The 14,539-nt window shown below is 43.2% G+C and overlaps 1 protein-coding gene across 4 annotated transcripts in view; it reads left to right on the top strand.

Moving 5' to 3' along the window:
• Window positions 1-14,539, top strand: part of col24a1 (collagen type XXIV alpha 1) — a 226,054-nt gene that overhangs the window by 55,583 nt on the left and 155,932 nt on the right. For 3 of the 4 annotated variants that reach the window (XR_016496353.1, XM_036978599.2, XM_090236178.1), the window contains exons 7-13: window positions 38-91; window positions 2,570-2,614; window positions 3,468-3,521; window positions 4,518-4,562; window positions 8,995-9,048; window positions 9,868-9,912; window positions 12,348-12,401. Coding sequence is in view for 2 of the 4 variants with exons in the window: in XM_036978599.2 (XP_036834494.2) it covers window positions 38-91; window positions 2,570-2,614; window positions 3,468-3,521; window positions 4,518-4,562; window positions 8,995-9,048; window positions 9,868-9,912; window positions 12,348-12,401 (351 nt within the window). In the remaining 2 variants the exon portion in view is untranslated. The remainder of the gene's footprint in view (window positions 1-37; window positions 92-2,569; window positions 2,615-3,467; window positions 3,522-4,517; window positions 4,563-8,994; window positions 9,049-9,867; window positions 9,913-12,347; window positions 12,402-14,539) is intronic. The other variant, XM_090236176.1, reaches the window with a different exon arrangement.

The raw sequence follows: 14,539 nt of genomic DNA, 5'->3' as shown, positions 1-14,539 counted from the left end.
TAATGTTGCTGTCATGGTTTCCTCCCTCTGTTTCCAGGGCGACAGAGGTCCACAAGGTGTTCTAGGTCCAGACGGGTTCGCAGGTCCAATGGTAAGAGTTCAATGGTTAACGGTTATAACACCATTATGCAAAAAAATGAAGTACCTTACTGTAATAGCTGTGCATTAAAATGGGCAAAATGAGCTTTTTAGAAGAAAGAAATATTTGAAATGCAATCATTTTGCTAGGACTGTCTGGAAGGGGTCTGAGTGGGGAGGGGAAAACTGAAAAATATCTCTTATTGGCAGAAAGGTTTGGAACTTTTTTTGTTATTGGTCTATTAATCAATTTACTGCATGGTGATGTCACCATGGAAAGGCGAAATCCCGCCCATTCAAACCTGCTGATTAGTAAATACCACTGATCAAATAATTTTTTTTATACTTTTATAGGGTTAGTTTCATCAGCTGTTTTACAATATGAATTTTGAATGCACTGGGCCTTTAACCTCTAGGTGTGCCAGAAACAACTGATCTAAGCAACTGGCTCTTTAAGACATGAATAATGAGAACGGTCCTGATCCAAAGAGATTATCCCATTATCAGTTTGAGTTCACTGCATGAGCTTCTGTTCTGAATCTGAGCTATTTCTGCTCACCTCACACACGATTTTCCCACTGTATAAGCCTCCTAAGTGTTACCCACACCTTAAGCAGAGGCTTCCAGCGGTCCCTGGCTGTGGTCAGGAATCAGGATAATGTTACCCAGCCACAGAGAACGTCTGTCTCTCAGACAGGGCCCCTCAGCCCACCCTGCTCTCGCACCGTCGGGCTGGACACACACACATTCACAGATACACACACACGGGCAGAATAGGGAGGTGGCGTCGCCGTGAGACCTGTCTGCAGCCAAGCTCCCCCGCCACAACCTGAGAACCACCAGGGCCAAGGGTCATCTTTAAGAGGAAAGGCAGTCTGAGGGAGTTTATGGCCCCGATGACAGGCACACTATCTGATGCCTCTTCAAAAGAGCAAATGGCGTGAGGAGAAGGAGGAAGCAGGGAAGGAACCAATTCAGTTCATACATCAGCACACACAGCAAAGCTCTCTCAAATGTCTTCAGTTTAGTCTCAGAGTTAAGAGCGTTTATCGGTCTTCACATACTGTAGCTGGCTGTGGACTGTGACTGCCCCTAGTCTTACTCTGTCTATCCCTCAGACCTGGGTTCAAATACTATCGGTTCAAATACTTTAGCTGTGCTTGATTGAGCTTGCCTGTTGCATGGAATCAATAGAAAACACCAGGCAGACTAAAGCAAACGCAAAAAGTATTTAAAACATTTCAAATAGTATTGGAACCTAGTTCTACTCTCCGCATATCTGTCTGAAGTTGGACTTTACCTTTGCCTCCCAGGAGGAGACAGACAAATGTTTGCATTAGCTGAACCTAAAACCCAGCCCATCAACTGTGCCCCGGGAAGGTATTTTCAGAGGAAATGACTGACTTCGGCCGTAGCCCTTTACCTCTGAGTGTTTTTTTTATTGAGTCTTAAGGTTACCGTGTCACAACCTAGGAAACTGTGGAGGAGAAGAAAGGAGCTATTTGGAACGCAGGCCTGTAAAAAATGTTTTGCTCTCCTGTCCCAAACAAATATGAGCTATTTGTAGATTCACCGTACTGGCCTCAGAATCACTGATCTACAAATCACCTTGCCCCCAAGTCACTACTCAGATTTGTGATAAAGGGCCTGCCGAGTGGCGCAGCGGTCTAAGGCACTGCATCGCGCTACAGATCCGTGTTTGATCCCGGGCTGTGTCACAGCTTGCCACAACCAGGAGACCCATAAGGCGGTGCACAATTGGCCCAGCGTCGTCCGGGATAGGGGAGGGTTTGGTGACTCCTTGTGGCGGGCACCTGCAAGCTGACTTCGGTCACCAGTTGTACGGTGTTTGTTCTGACACATTGGTGTGGCTGGCTTCCGGGTTATGCGAGTAGTGTGTCAAGGAGCAGTGCGGCTTGGCAGGGTCACGTTTCGGAGGACGAATGACTCTCGACCTTCACCTCTTCTGAGTGTTTTAGAGGGGTTCACACACGCCTGCTGACCCGGAGCAGAAAAAGCCTTGCCATGCCCAGACCAGGTCACAAGTAAGTCTCCACACCCTTTCACCCTTGACCTCTGGGGTGGCACCAGACCATGACCTTTAACTGCTAGGGTGACATCAGACTGCTGGATGCTGGGAAGGAGGAAGGAAGCTCTGGAATGTTCCAGAATCCTTAGACAACACTGGGCGTCCTGTCTCTGAATGATTATATGGCTGAAATGCACACAGACTGACCTTTAGCTACCTGGCAATGTATACTGCCTCATACAGACTAAATCATCACAGGTGTACAATCACTCTCTTTACCCACCCCCTCTCTCTCTCTTGCTCTCTCTTTACTGACCCAGATCTTAAGTGTTCAGATATCAGTCTGTATGACTCAGTCAGTCAGGGTTCCTATACTGGATAACTAATGTAGAGCAGGTGACATTCTCTTTTCAGTCCTCTTTGTCTCTGGTCATCATGAATGTGTTGTGTCTCTACCTGCAGGGTCCTAAGGGCTATCCAGGGCCATCAGGACAGCCAGGGGAACAGGTGAGTCATTAGCGTTCATTGGGTCAGAGAGGGTCGTCACCCACATGTCCTAAACCCGCTCCTTTTAGTGCTAGGAACAGGCCAGGTCACTGATCTCAGTATGGCCAACTTTGGGGCTAGAGCATGACACACGCACACCCACACACATCCACACACATCCACACACACACAGAGAGAGGCACAGGCAGCTCATTAGATGTATAGTCAGGTCCCTTCCTTCTCTGTGAAGAAGAAATGTTTCCCCTGTCAACACATAACTCTCAGGCAGCACGCTGAAATCTGGTGAGGTTTTGCGATGACTTCAGCACCAGGTGCCACTCTGTGCCCTGAGGTGATTGGTCAGGGTTCAGGCTGGAACAGGAAGGGGAGGAGTTAGAGAGAGAAGAGAAGAGAGTGTTCTGCTACAGTCTGTCTGTACACACAGTCTTTCTGGGTCTCTGCCCACTATGTTACAGTACCAGAGGCAGGAGCCTGGAAGCACAGAGGAGGGGAGGGGGATGGGTATGGAGAGGGGTTCACAGAGTCAGTAGACAGGGCGGCTGGAGGATAGCGGGTAAGAGTGCAGTGGAGTGGCGGGTGAGGGTGAACAGTGCCTGTTTTATTACTAAGCTGGCAGCGTTGGCAAGGGCCAATGTTTCTCTTCTTACATACTGCTCTCTCTTTCTTTATTTCTCTCTCTCTCTCTCTCTCTCTCTCTCTCTCTCTCTCTCTCTCTCTCTCTCTCTCTTTCTCTCTCTCTCTCTTTCGCTCTCTCTCTCTTTCTCTCTTGCCCTCTCTTTCTCTCTCTCTCTCTCTCTCTCTCTCTCTCTCTCTCTCTCTCTCTTTCTCTCTCTCGCTCTCTCTCTTTCCACAGGGCATACCAGGACTCCCAGGAGTGACTGGGGCTGCAGGTTACCCTGGCAGGCAGGTGCAGTGAATACTCTCCAGATTTCTCCATCCATCCTCTTGGTTTGACCACATTACCCAGAATTCTAACTGTGCACTATCATATGTCTGTACTCAGAAATGCATATCATGTTCACCTGTCTCTCCCCAAACTACAGTAGTGACACATTCCCAGTCTCTTAATTAGACTAGTGAAACAACAATTGACTAATGCTTTTCGCTTGAAGTATTTAGCGAAATAGCTTGAATAATTTTGATTTCCCTCTTTTATTCATTGAAGATCTCCCGGGTGGCGCAGTGGTTAAGGGCGCTATACTGCAGCGCCAGCTGTGCCATCAGAGTCCCTGGGTTCGCGCCCAGGGCGTAACCGGCCGTGACCGGGAGGTCCGTGGGGCGACGCACAATTGGCCTAGCGTCGTCCGGGTTAGGGAGGGAGTGGTCGGTAGGGATCTCCTTGTCTCATTGCGCACCAGCGACTCCTGTGGCGGGCCGTGCGCGCTAGCCAAGGTTGCCAGGTGCACGGTGTAGCCTCCGACACATTGGTGCGGCTGGCTTCCGGGTTGGATGCGCGCTGTGTTAAGAAGCAGTACGGCTGGTTGGGTTGTGTATCGGAGGACGCATGACATTCAACCTTCGTCTCTCCCGAGCCCGTACGGGAGTTGTAGCAATGAGACAAGATAGTAGCTACTACAACAATTGGATACCACGAAATTGGGGAGAAAAAACATTTTATATAGAAGACAGATTTTGAACTAAAAGTCCATGCTCAGAAATGCTCAGAAATGCTAACAAGGATCTTTAATGTAGCTGAGAGTAAGCTATGACCAGCATGTTTCCTTAGTCTATTTTTACATCTAAGACAATCAGTCTATCCAATCAAACTATTCATTTCTTATCTGTGTAAAACGTGTTTTATGTGTGGAAATATATTGGGAATTGTCCTGTATAACAGACAGTCTCTCTCTTCACTGTTTTGTGTGACAATGCCCTCTTCTCATGCTGGTCTCCTTTGTTGCAGGGTTTGGCTGGGCCAGAAGGTAACCTAGGTCCTAAAGGTGTACGTGTAAGTACAACTCCCTACTTCCTGCCCTCTTCCCTCTCCCCTCTTCCCTCTCCCCTCTCTCCTCTTCCCTCCACTGCGCTCAGCTCTGTTAGAGGGAATACTTAATTTCCTGAAGGGATTAGACAGTGTCAGGCCTGCAGCTTGAGCTGATCCAGGAGCTGTGTTATGTTAACAAGGTACTGGCTCCCGCTGCAGAAAATTCAACGGGGACAGGTCTGGGATCTGTGTTTGCTCAGTATATCGTCTGCTCTGTTGCGAGACCTGCCCATTTCTTTCTTCAGGAGGAAGCACAGGCATGCTCTCTCTCTGCTCGAGAACAGAGGGGGGGAATAGAGGAGGGAAGAGATGAGAGAGAGGGTCAGGGAGAGAAGAGAGAGGGTCAGGGAGAGAAGGGAGAGGGTCAGGGAGTGAAGAGAGAGGGTCAGGGAGAGAAGAGAGAGGGTCAGGGAGCGAAGAGAGAGGGTCAGGGAGAGAAGAGAGAGGGTCAGGGAGCGAAGAGAGAGGGTCAGGGAGAGAAGAGAGAGGGTCAGGGAGAGAAGAGAGAGGGTCAGGGAGCGAAGAGAGAGGGTCAGGGAGCGAAGATAGAGGGTCAGGGAGAGAAGAGAGAGGGTCAGGGAGAGAAGAGAGAGGGTCAGGGAGAGAAGAGAGAGAGAAGAGGAGGGTATGAAGAGGTGGAGGAATAAAAAGGAAACACTTGGTTTGCTCTGTTAAAGTATGGGAAGTGTAAGGGGTATCCCTCACAGGTTGTCCTTTGTGTTATGCATACATGATATGTTCATATCAGAGACAGAATGACAACAGCCTATTAGGAAAAATACAGGACATCTCTGGCAGATTGCCATGGCTGAAGAATGTGGAAAGAGAGAGCGAGAGAGAGAGGGGGGGAGTAGATGAAAGAGAGAGAGAGACAGAGAGAGAGAGAGAGAGAGAGAGAGAGAGAGAGAGAGAGATGAAAGAGAGAGAGGAGGAGATGTAAGAGAGAGAGAGACAGAGAGAGAGAGAGAGAGAGAGAGAGAGGAGGAGATGAAAGAGAGAGAGAGCGAGAGAGAGATGAGAGGAGGAGATGAAAGAGAGAGAGAGACAGAGAGAGAGAGCGAGAGAGAGAGATGCAAGAGAGAGAGGAGGAGATGGAAGAGAGAGAGAGACAGAGAGAGCGAGAGAGAGAGAGAGAGAGAAGAGGAGATGAAAGAGAGAGAGAGACAGAGAGAGCGAGAGAGAGAGCGAGAGAGAGAGAGAGAGAGAGAGAGGAGGAGATGAAAGAGAGAGAGAGAGGAGGAGATGAAAGAGAGAGCGAGAGAGAGAGATGAGAGGAGGAGATGAAAGAGAGAGAGAGAGAGAGAGGAGGAGATGAGAGAGAGCGCGAGAGAGAGAGAGGAGGAGATGAAAGAGAGAGCGCGAGAGAGAGAGAGAGAGGAGGAGATGAAAGAGAGAGAGAGAGAGAGAGAGAGGAGGAGATGAAAGAGAGAGCGAGAGAGAGGAGGAGATGAAAGAGAAAGAATGACAGAAAGAATGGAAAGAAAATATGAAGGAAGAGAGAGATCAGAGACAGAGAGAGATATTTAGTCGTCTCCTGTACATGGTGTATTATTGCTGACTGAAGGAACATGTGATTCTAGTTAGGAAGAAACCAAAACATTGCAGATATGCTGCCAGTCAGACTGCTGTCTGCTCTTATTATAGAAATCTCCTGTCCCCCACACTGGACTAGACTCTGTCTGCCTGTTCATGTGTCCACTCCACACCCTGTTAGTTAGGGAGAATAACAATGTTCCTCCCTTTTCTACGCTCTTTTTGGGGGTGATTTGTGAGGTAATGGGGACGAGGCATTATTTGCTACCCCCAGATGAGTATTCTGTTTCATATTGAGTGAGATGGGGACATGACTGATCTCTCTTTGAGGTGGTCATCTCTTAGCCTGTCAGCAAAGAGGGATTCATAATTAAGAATGTAAATGTTTGAAAGATGCACAGCTTGTACTTTTCTTACTGAGCATGGATAAATGGCCGCAAAGATGGGACTTTTTTCCCAGAGCAGCATGGGTGACCAGTCCACCTGCTGATCTAGCCATGAAACAGACAGAGCTGTTTCAGCTCAATAAGACCAGGGTTGATAGCTCCCCTGGCAGAAAGATGGAAGAATGAGAGAAAGAAGAGGCCGAAAGAGAGAGATCTATCCCTTTCAAATCTGTCCATGATGTCAGACAATGTATCATTAGGCTGAATGATTGACTTTAGGCTAACATTTCTGTGGACTTGCGTGTGTGTACTTATGTGAACACATGCAAATGCCAGCACTAGAATAGGTGAATATCATCATCACTGACCTTTGATCTGCTTAGAACCACGACAGGGTTCCTCTAGCTACATACATTAACTCACCTGAAACGCAGGGCTCAAATGAGTTCAGAGACACTACCGGTTCGATGGGCTTCAGATACATCTGCTCAGGTTTTCAACAGTCTGCAGGATGTCACAACTGTTTATCTGTATGTACTGTACCATTAGAGATATGGTGGTTTATATACAGTACCAGTAAAAAGTTTGGACACACCTACTCATTCAAGGTTTGTTCTTTGTTATTACTATTTTCTACATTGTAGAATAATAGTCACGACATCAAAACTATGAAATAACACATATGGAATCATGTAATTACCAAAAAAGTGTTAAACAAATCAAAATATATTTAATATTTTAGATACTTCAAGGAGCCACCCTATGCCTTGATGACAGCTTTGCACTCTCTTGGCATTTTCTCAACCAGTTTTGCCTGGAATGCTTTTCCAACAGTCTTGAAGGAATTCCCACATATGCTGAGCAGTTGTTGGCTGCTTTTCCTACACTCTGCAGTCCAACTCATCCCAAACCATCTCAATTGGGTTGAGGTTGGGTGATTGTGGAGACCAGGTCATCTGAGGCAGCACTTCATCACTCTACTTCTTGGTCAAATAGCTCTTACACAGCCTGGAGGTGTGTTGGGTCTTGGTCCTGTTGATCTCCACATGCATAGTGCCCACCATGAAGCATGACGTGTTTGTTACTTGAACTCTGTGAAGCATTTGTTTGGGCTGCAATTTCTGAGGCTGGTAACTCTAATGAACCTATCCTCTGCAGCAGAGGTAACTCTGGGTCTTCTTTTCCTCTGGCAGTCCTCATGAGAGCCAGTTTCATCATAGTTCTTGATGCTTTTTGCGACTGCACTTGAATAAACGTACAAAGTTCTTGACATTTTACAGATTGACTGACCTTCATGTCTTGAAGTAATGATGGACTGTCGTTTCTCTTTCCTTATTTGAGCTGTTCTTGCCACAATATGGACTTGGTCTTTTAACAAATAGGGCTATCATCTGTGCACCACCCCTACCTTGTCACAACACAACTGATTGGCTCAAACACATTAAGAAGAAAATAAATTCCACAAATTAACAGGCACACCTGTTAATTGAAATGCATTTCAGGTGACCATCTCATGAATCTCGTTGAGAGAAGGCCAAGAGAGTGCAAAGCTGTCATCAAGGCAAAGGGTGGCTACTTTCAAAGTTTTGATGTCTTCATTATTATTCTACAATGTAGAAAATAGTACAAATAAAGAAAAACCCTTGAATGAGTAGGTGTGTCCAAACTTTTGACTGGTACTGTACATATATAGGATCTTAATTTGAGCCAGTTTGCTACATGAGGAAGATAATCCTATATCCTCCTGTGGGGGGATATAGTTAATATACATTTTTTATAGGGGTTGATACAATTTTAGTAAGGGAAAATCAAGTCTGAAATTTCATAGTGTATATTACAAATTTCAGAAGCCTTTTTAAACCTTGCACGAAAGTTCTCCAGCAACAGGGTGATCAAATTGAGATCCTACATCTGTAAGTACTGTACCATCAGATATATGGTGATTTATCTCTGTGTGTGCTGTACTGTAGGTTCATCAGCATTCCTGTTAAACTTCCACTGTCTGTGGGTGACTGATGAATGTTCAGTTCAGTACAGCTATGCTACAGTTCAGTAACGCCCCCTGTCCTAATCCATCAATAGACAAAGTAAAGACATGTTTCAGGTTTCAGCTTTTACTAGTCATATGTACAGGATACACTGTCCAACAAAATGCTTACTTGGTTCCTTATCCACAATGCAACAACAATAAGAAATAATAAAGATAAGAATACCAACATAAAGTAAATGCCTCAATAGAACTGAATAAACACAATTTAAAGTCCAATATTTACAAGTGTTTTGGGGAAGTGGGATTGGGAGGCAAGACTTTACATTTGTACAATCTGTCCAAATGATATCTTCCTTAGATGTTAGATATGATTATAATACTTTATTAAGAGGTCTTACATGCTCAGGACTGTGCAGTATACCTCCAGGTAAAGTGTTACACATGTTCAAACGGGTTCAGCTGTAACTAATGTGTGTTTGTGTTTCAGGGTTTCATTGGTCCTCCTGGTATAGCTGGTCCACCAGGGCTAGAAGGGGAGAGAGTAAGTATCACCTTTTTATCTTTTAGTTAACCTTTATTTAACATTTGTATCAATAAATAAGTTACAATTAACAAGGCTAACCACTACTGTGATTGTTACCACTACTGTGATTGTTACCACTACTGTGATTGTTACCACTACTGTGATTGTTATTATTTGACCATGCTGGTCATTTTTGAACATCTTGGCCAGGCAACCTTGATTCATATGTGCACCTAATTAAGTGTCTGTCAGGAATGATCCATTATGCTGTCTATTTGGATTAGGTCTAGGATCTAACCAAGACTACTGGTTAACTCACCATGTCAGTTATACTCCTCTTGAACCTTCCATGTAGAGGGTCGAGGGTCATAAAGATAGGAAAACTCTGATCTAACCAAAGGCAATTCATGTTGTATTTCATCTGTTTTGGAGCTATGAAGCAACAGGAAAATATGTGGTTAGCCTTGTTAATTGTAACTTATTTATAGATACAAATGTTTGCTGATACTTACAAAGCAGTTGATCCAAGTACATTGATCTCTCCTCTGGGAGTTCTTCTATAAGGACAATATAATGTCTAACATCTACATTTTCCACATTGTTGTATGAGTGGAGAATATGCTATTTCTAAACACTGTAGTACAGTGTTTATGATCCCCTAATAACTCAGCTTGCTCTCTTAGCCTGGCAGTAGTGTCCAATCAAGAACATACATTCATTTGTTCTGTGGGGGAGGTCTTTAGAATATAATATTTTCATATCAATTACTCAGTAAATGGCAGTCACTTTTCCACACCTGAGAGTTAAGTTACATTTCCCTTTTTCTTTTTTTCCCAGGGTATTCCTGGTCCGGTTGGGAAGAATGGTCCCAAAGGAAGACAGGTAATGGATCCCACTACACCCACACCACACAGCTTTGAACCCAGAGATATTACTGGAGAAGTAAAAGGGGAACGTGCCACATTCATCTCTGTCAATAAATGTGATCCAAATTGTGGAAAAAGTTATTTGCTATCAAGATGGTGGAAGGCTGGGGGGTAACTGGAGGGGGTTGAATCACTACAGCTCCTAACAGAGAAGGGGATGGGAAGGGAGAGGAGGAGGCGTGAGGAGAGATGGAAATACCGGTGGGAAAGAAGGGTTACACAACCCCTAAACATGTATATCAGGTACTCCTAAAGAAGGGTTACACAACGCCTAAACATGTATATCAGGTACTCCTAAAGAAGGGTTACACAACCCCTAAACATGTATATCAGGTACTCCTAAAGAAGGGTTACACAACGCCTAAACATGTATATCAGGTACTCCTAAAGAAGGGTTACACAACCCCTAAACATGTATATCAGGTACTCCTAAAGAAGGGTTACACAACGCCTAAACATGTATATCAGGTACTCCTAAAGAAGGGTTACACAACCCCTAAACATGTATATCAGGTACTCCTAAAGAAGGGTTACACAACGCCTAAACATGTATATCAGGTACTCCTAAAGAAGGGTTACACAACGCCTAAACATGTATATCAGGTACTCCTAAAGAAGGGTTACACAACCCCTAAACATGTATATCAGGTACTCCTAAAGAAGGGTTACACAACCCCTAAACATGTATATCAGGTACTCCTAAAGAAGGGTTACACAACCCCTAAACATGTATATCAGGTACTCCTAAAGAAGGGTTACACAACGCCTAAACATGTATATCAGGTACTCCTAAAGAAGGGTTACACAACCCCTAAACATGTATATCAGGTACTCCTAAAGAAGGGTTACACAACCCCTAAACATGTATATCAGGTACTCCTAAAGAAGGGTTACACAACCCCTAAACATGTATATCAGGTACTCCTAAAGAAGGGTTACACAACGCCTAAACATGTATATCAGGTACTCCTAAAGAAGGGTTACACAACCCCTAAACATGTATATCAGGTACTCCTAAAGAAGGGTTACACAACGCCTAAACATGTATATCAGGTACTCCTAAAGAAGGGTTACACAACCCCTAAACATGTATATCAGGTACTCCTAAAGAAGGGTTACACAACCCCTAAACATGTATATCAGGTACTCCTAAAGAAGGGTTACACAACCCCTAAACATGTATATCAGGTACTCCTAAAGAAGGGTTACACAACCCCTAAACATGTATATCAGGTACTCCTAAAGAAGGGTTACACAACCCCTAAACATGTATATCAGGTACTCCTAAAGAAGGGTTACACAACCCCTAAACATGTATATCAGGTACTCCTAAAGAAGGGTTACACAACGCCTAAACATGTATATCAGGTACTCCTAAAGAAGGGTTACACAACCCCTAAACATGTATATCAGGTACTCCTAAAGAAGGGTTACACAACCCCTAAACATGTATATCAGGTACTCCTAAAGAAGGGTTACACAACGCCTAAACATGTATATCAGGTACTCCTAAAGAAGGGTTACACAACCCCTAAACATGTATATCAGGTACTCCTAAAGAAGGGTTACACAACGCCTAAACATGTATATCAGGTACTCCTAAAGAAGGGTTACACAACCCCTAAACATGTATATCAGGTACTCCTAAAGAAGGGTTACACAACGCCTAAACATGTATATCAGGTACTCCTAAAGAAGGGTTACACAACCCCTAAACATGTATATCAGGTACTCCTAAAGAAGGGTTACACAACCCCTAAACATGTATATCAGGTACTCCTAAAGAAGTAGTACTTTACCCTCAACACAGGAAGCCCGACATAATTTGTATGCTGTGAGTGTTCGCCGCTAATGTGCAAATTCACTCGACACAGTCAGTGACAAAATTAAAAAATCACACACAGACAAAAATAAAAGATTACTCGTGAAATAAAAACAACCTCTGGACAGAATGCCAACAACAGGAGTTTATGCGTAGCCTGGCATTTTGTTCGGCATTTGAGTGATTCTCTCTCAGTGCCAGTTAGGGTGGCATAGGAAAACAGTGTCTCAGATTTTTTATTTATTTCACCTTTATTTAACCAGGTAGGCAAGTTTTCATTTACAATTGCGACCTGGCAAGATACAGAGAGAGTAACCAAAGGCCTTTACATAGGGAAGCAGGTAGCCTAGCAACAGGGGGTTAGGACTCATCAGAACATCCCACAATATGCAATAAAGATCATTGTGTAGGCAGGCAGGGAGGGCCAGCCTCCTTTACACTGTTCCACCTGACAGGCCCACAATGAAGAGAGATTATTACCTACGAGCGCCTGAATATCTAAAGGAGTACCATAACTCATAACTGAACTGCCAAAACTGTGTAGTGAATAACTTTTGTTTTGTGTCCAGGGAGTTGTTGGGGGTGTTGGTGAAAGGGGTTCTCCTGGTCCTGATGGTGACCAGGTAAGATCTACATCCCTCCTCCTCCTCTTAACCCGTTGCCAAGTTTGTGGACTCTATTCAATCTCTAGTAAAAACTCAGACCCTCCAGGAAGTATTTAGTGCAGCCCTGCTTTAGATGCCCTATGTCTTTTGATAGATTAGCTTTGCTGAGCTGGGCTGAACTGGGCTGAGCTGAGAAATGTAATGTGTATCCTGCTGTAGACAGAGGAGTTGTTGTCATTTGGCCTCAGAAATGCTAGGGATGACTCTATACAACCTCTGTATGGTTTAGATTAGAACACTCTCTGCACTGTCTATGTTTCTGGATCTGTCATTGAGTATGCTTACACGCACACAATAATATGATTAGTCAGATTAATATAATAGATTTATTTAAACGTTTACATGCTTTGCAAGACAAATTATTCCTTAATCCTGTTTACGTGGACACATCTGAAATCAGGCTACTGATGGGACTTTCATAAATGCAGAAAATAACCAATCAAAATAGACATTCTACCACAGTGACCATGTTATTTTTGTGAACGCTATTTGATTCTGAGTTCGGACATATAAAGTTCATATGTGAAAATTATTTCTAAGATGCATACTTTCAGTTGTTCCAAGCTCACTTCACTTGAGCAAAATAAGGAAGCTTGGATCTAACTTAGCCCATCTGTAAATAGCCCATCCAACCAACTACCTACCTCATCCCCATATTTGTTTTTGTTTTTCTGCTCTTTTACACACCAGTATTTCTACTTGCACATCCTCATCTGCACATATCACTCCAGTGTAAATTGCTAAATTGTAATTACTTCGGCACTATTGGCCTATTTATTGCCTTACCTCCTTACTTCATTTGCACACATTGTATACAGATTTTTCTATTGTGTTATTGACTGTATGATTGTTTATTCCATGTGTAACTCTGTGTTGTTTTTGTCGCACTGCTTTGCTTTATCTTGGCCAGGTCACAGTTTTAAATCAGGACTTGTTCTCAACTGGCCACCTGGTTAAATAAAGGTGAAATTAAAAATAAAAGTGACAACCGAGATAACACTAATGTGACGTATTCAAAACACTACTATCAGAACCTATTTCAGTGTGAAGTTAAGATGTTGTTATACTAAGATAACACTAATGTGACGTATTCAAAACACTATCAGAACCTATTTCAGTGTGAAGTTAAGATGTTGTTATACTGAGATAACACTAATGTGACGTATTCAAAACACTACTATCAGAACCTATTTCAGTGTGAAGTTAAGATGTTGTTATACTGAGATAACACTAATGTGACGTATTCAAAACACTATCAGAACCTATTTCAGTGTGAAGTTAAGATGTTGTTATACTGAGATAACACTAATGTGACGTATTCAAAACACTACTATCAGAACCTATTTCAGTGTGAAGTTAAGATGTTGTTATACTGAGATAACACTAATGTGACGTATTCAAAACACTACTATCAGAACCTATTTCAGTGTGAAGTTAAGATGTTGTTATACTGAGATAACACTAATGTGACGTATTCAAAACACTACTATCAGAACCTATTTCAGTGTGAAGTTAAGATGTTGTTATACTGAGATAACACTAATGTGACGTATTCAAAACACTATCAGAACCTATTTCAGTGTGAAGTTAAGATGTTGTTATACTGAGATAACACTAATGTGACGTATTCAAAACACTATCAGAACCTATTTCAGTGTGAAGTTAAGATGTTGTTGTACTGTATATTGTTTGTGTGTACTCAAACAAGAAATGGACACAAATGCAATTTATATAGTTTTATATTTCAACATACCTCATTACATCAAACAATAAGCACACATACAGTAAATATATTTTGCATATGCAAAGGAAGAAAAATATTCAAATTTGTACTACTGTACTGTATCTTAGATCAATTGTATAGATAAAGAAACGGTCAAATCTAAATCATAAGTCAAGAAACAAATAGTCCATTGAGAAAACAAAATCAGTCATGTCTGTTGTTTTGGTCTGGCCACAGATTTATCATCAACATCACAGGTGTTATTTTCATAGTCGCCTGAATATCATCAGAGATTACTCTCCTTGTTCTTGGTCTTCCTCCAACACCTCTACCACCACCTCCACCTCTACCCCCACCTCTACCCCCACCTCCA

This window comes from Oncorhynchus mykiss, chromosome 5 (assembly GCF_057628025.1).
Source record: "Oncorhynchus mykiss isolate SJ-2025 chromosome 5, ASM5762802v1, whole genome shotgun sequence".
In the NCBI taxonomy this organism is placed as follows: domain Eukaryota; kingdom Metazoa; phylum Chordata; class Actinopteri; order Salmoniformes; family Salmonidae; genus Oncorhynchus; species Oncorhynchus mykiss.
This window is presented reverse-complemented; position numbering and strand designations above follow the sequence as displayed.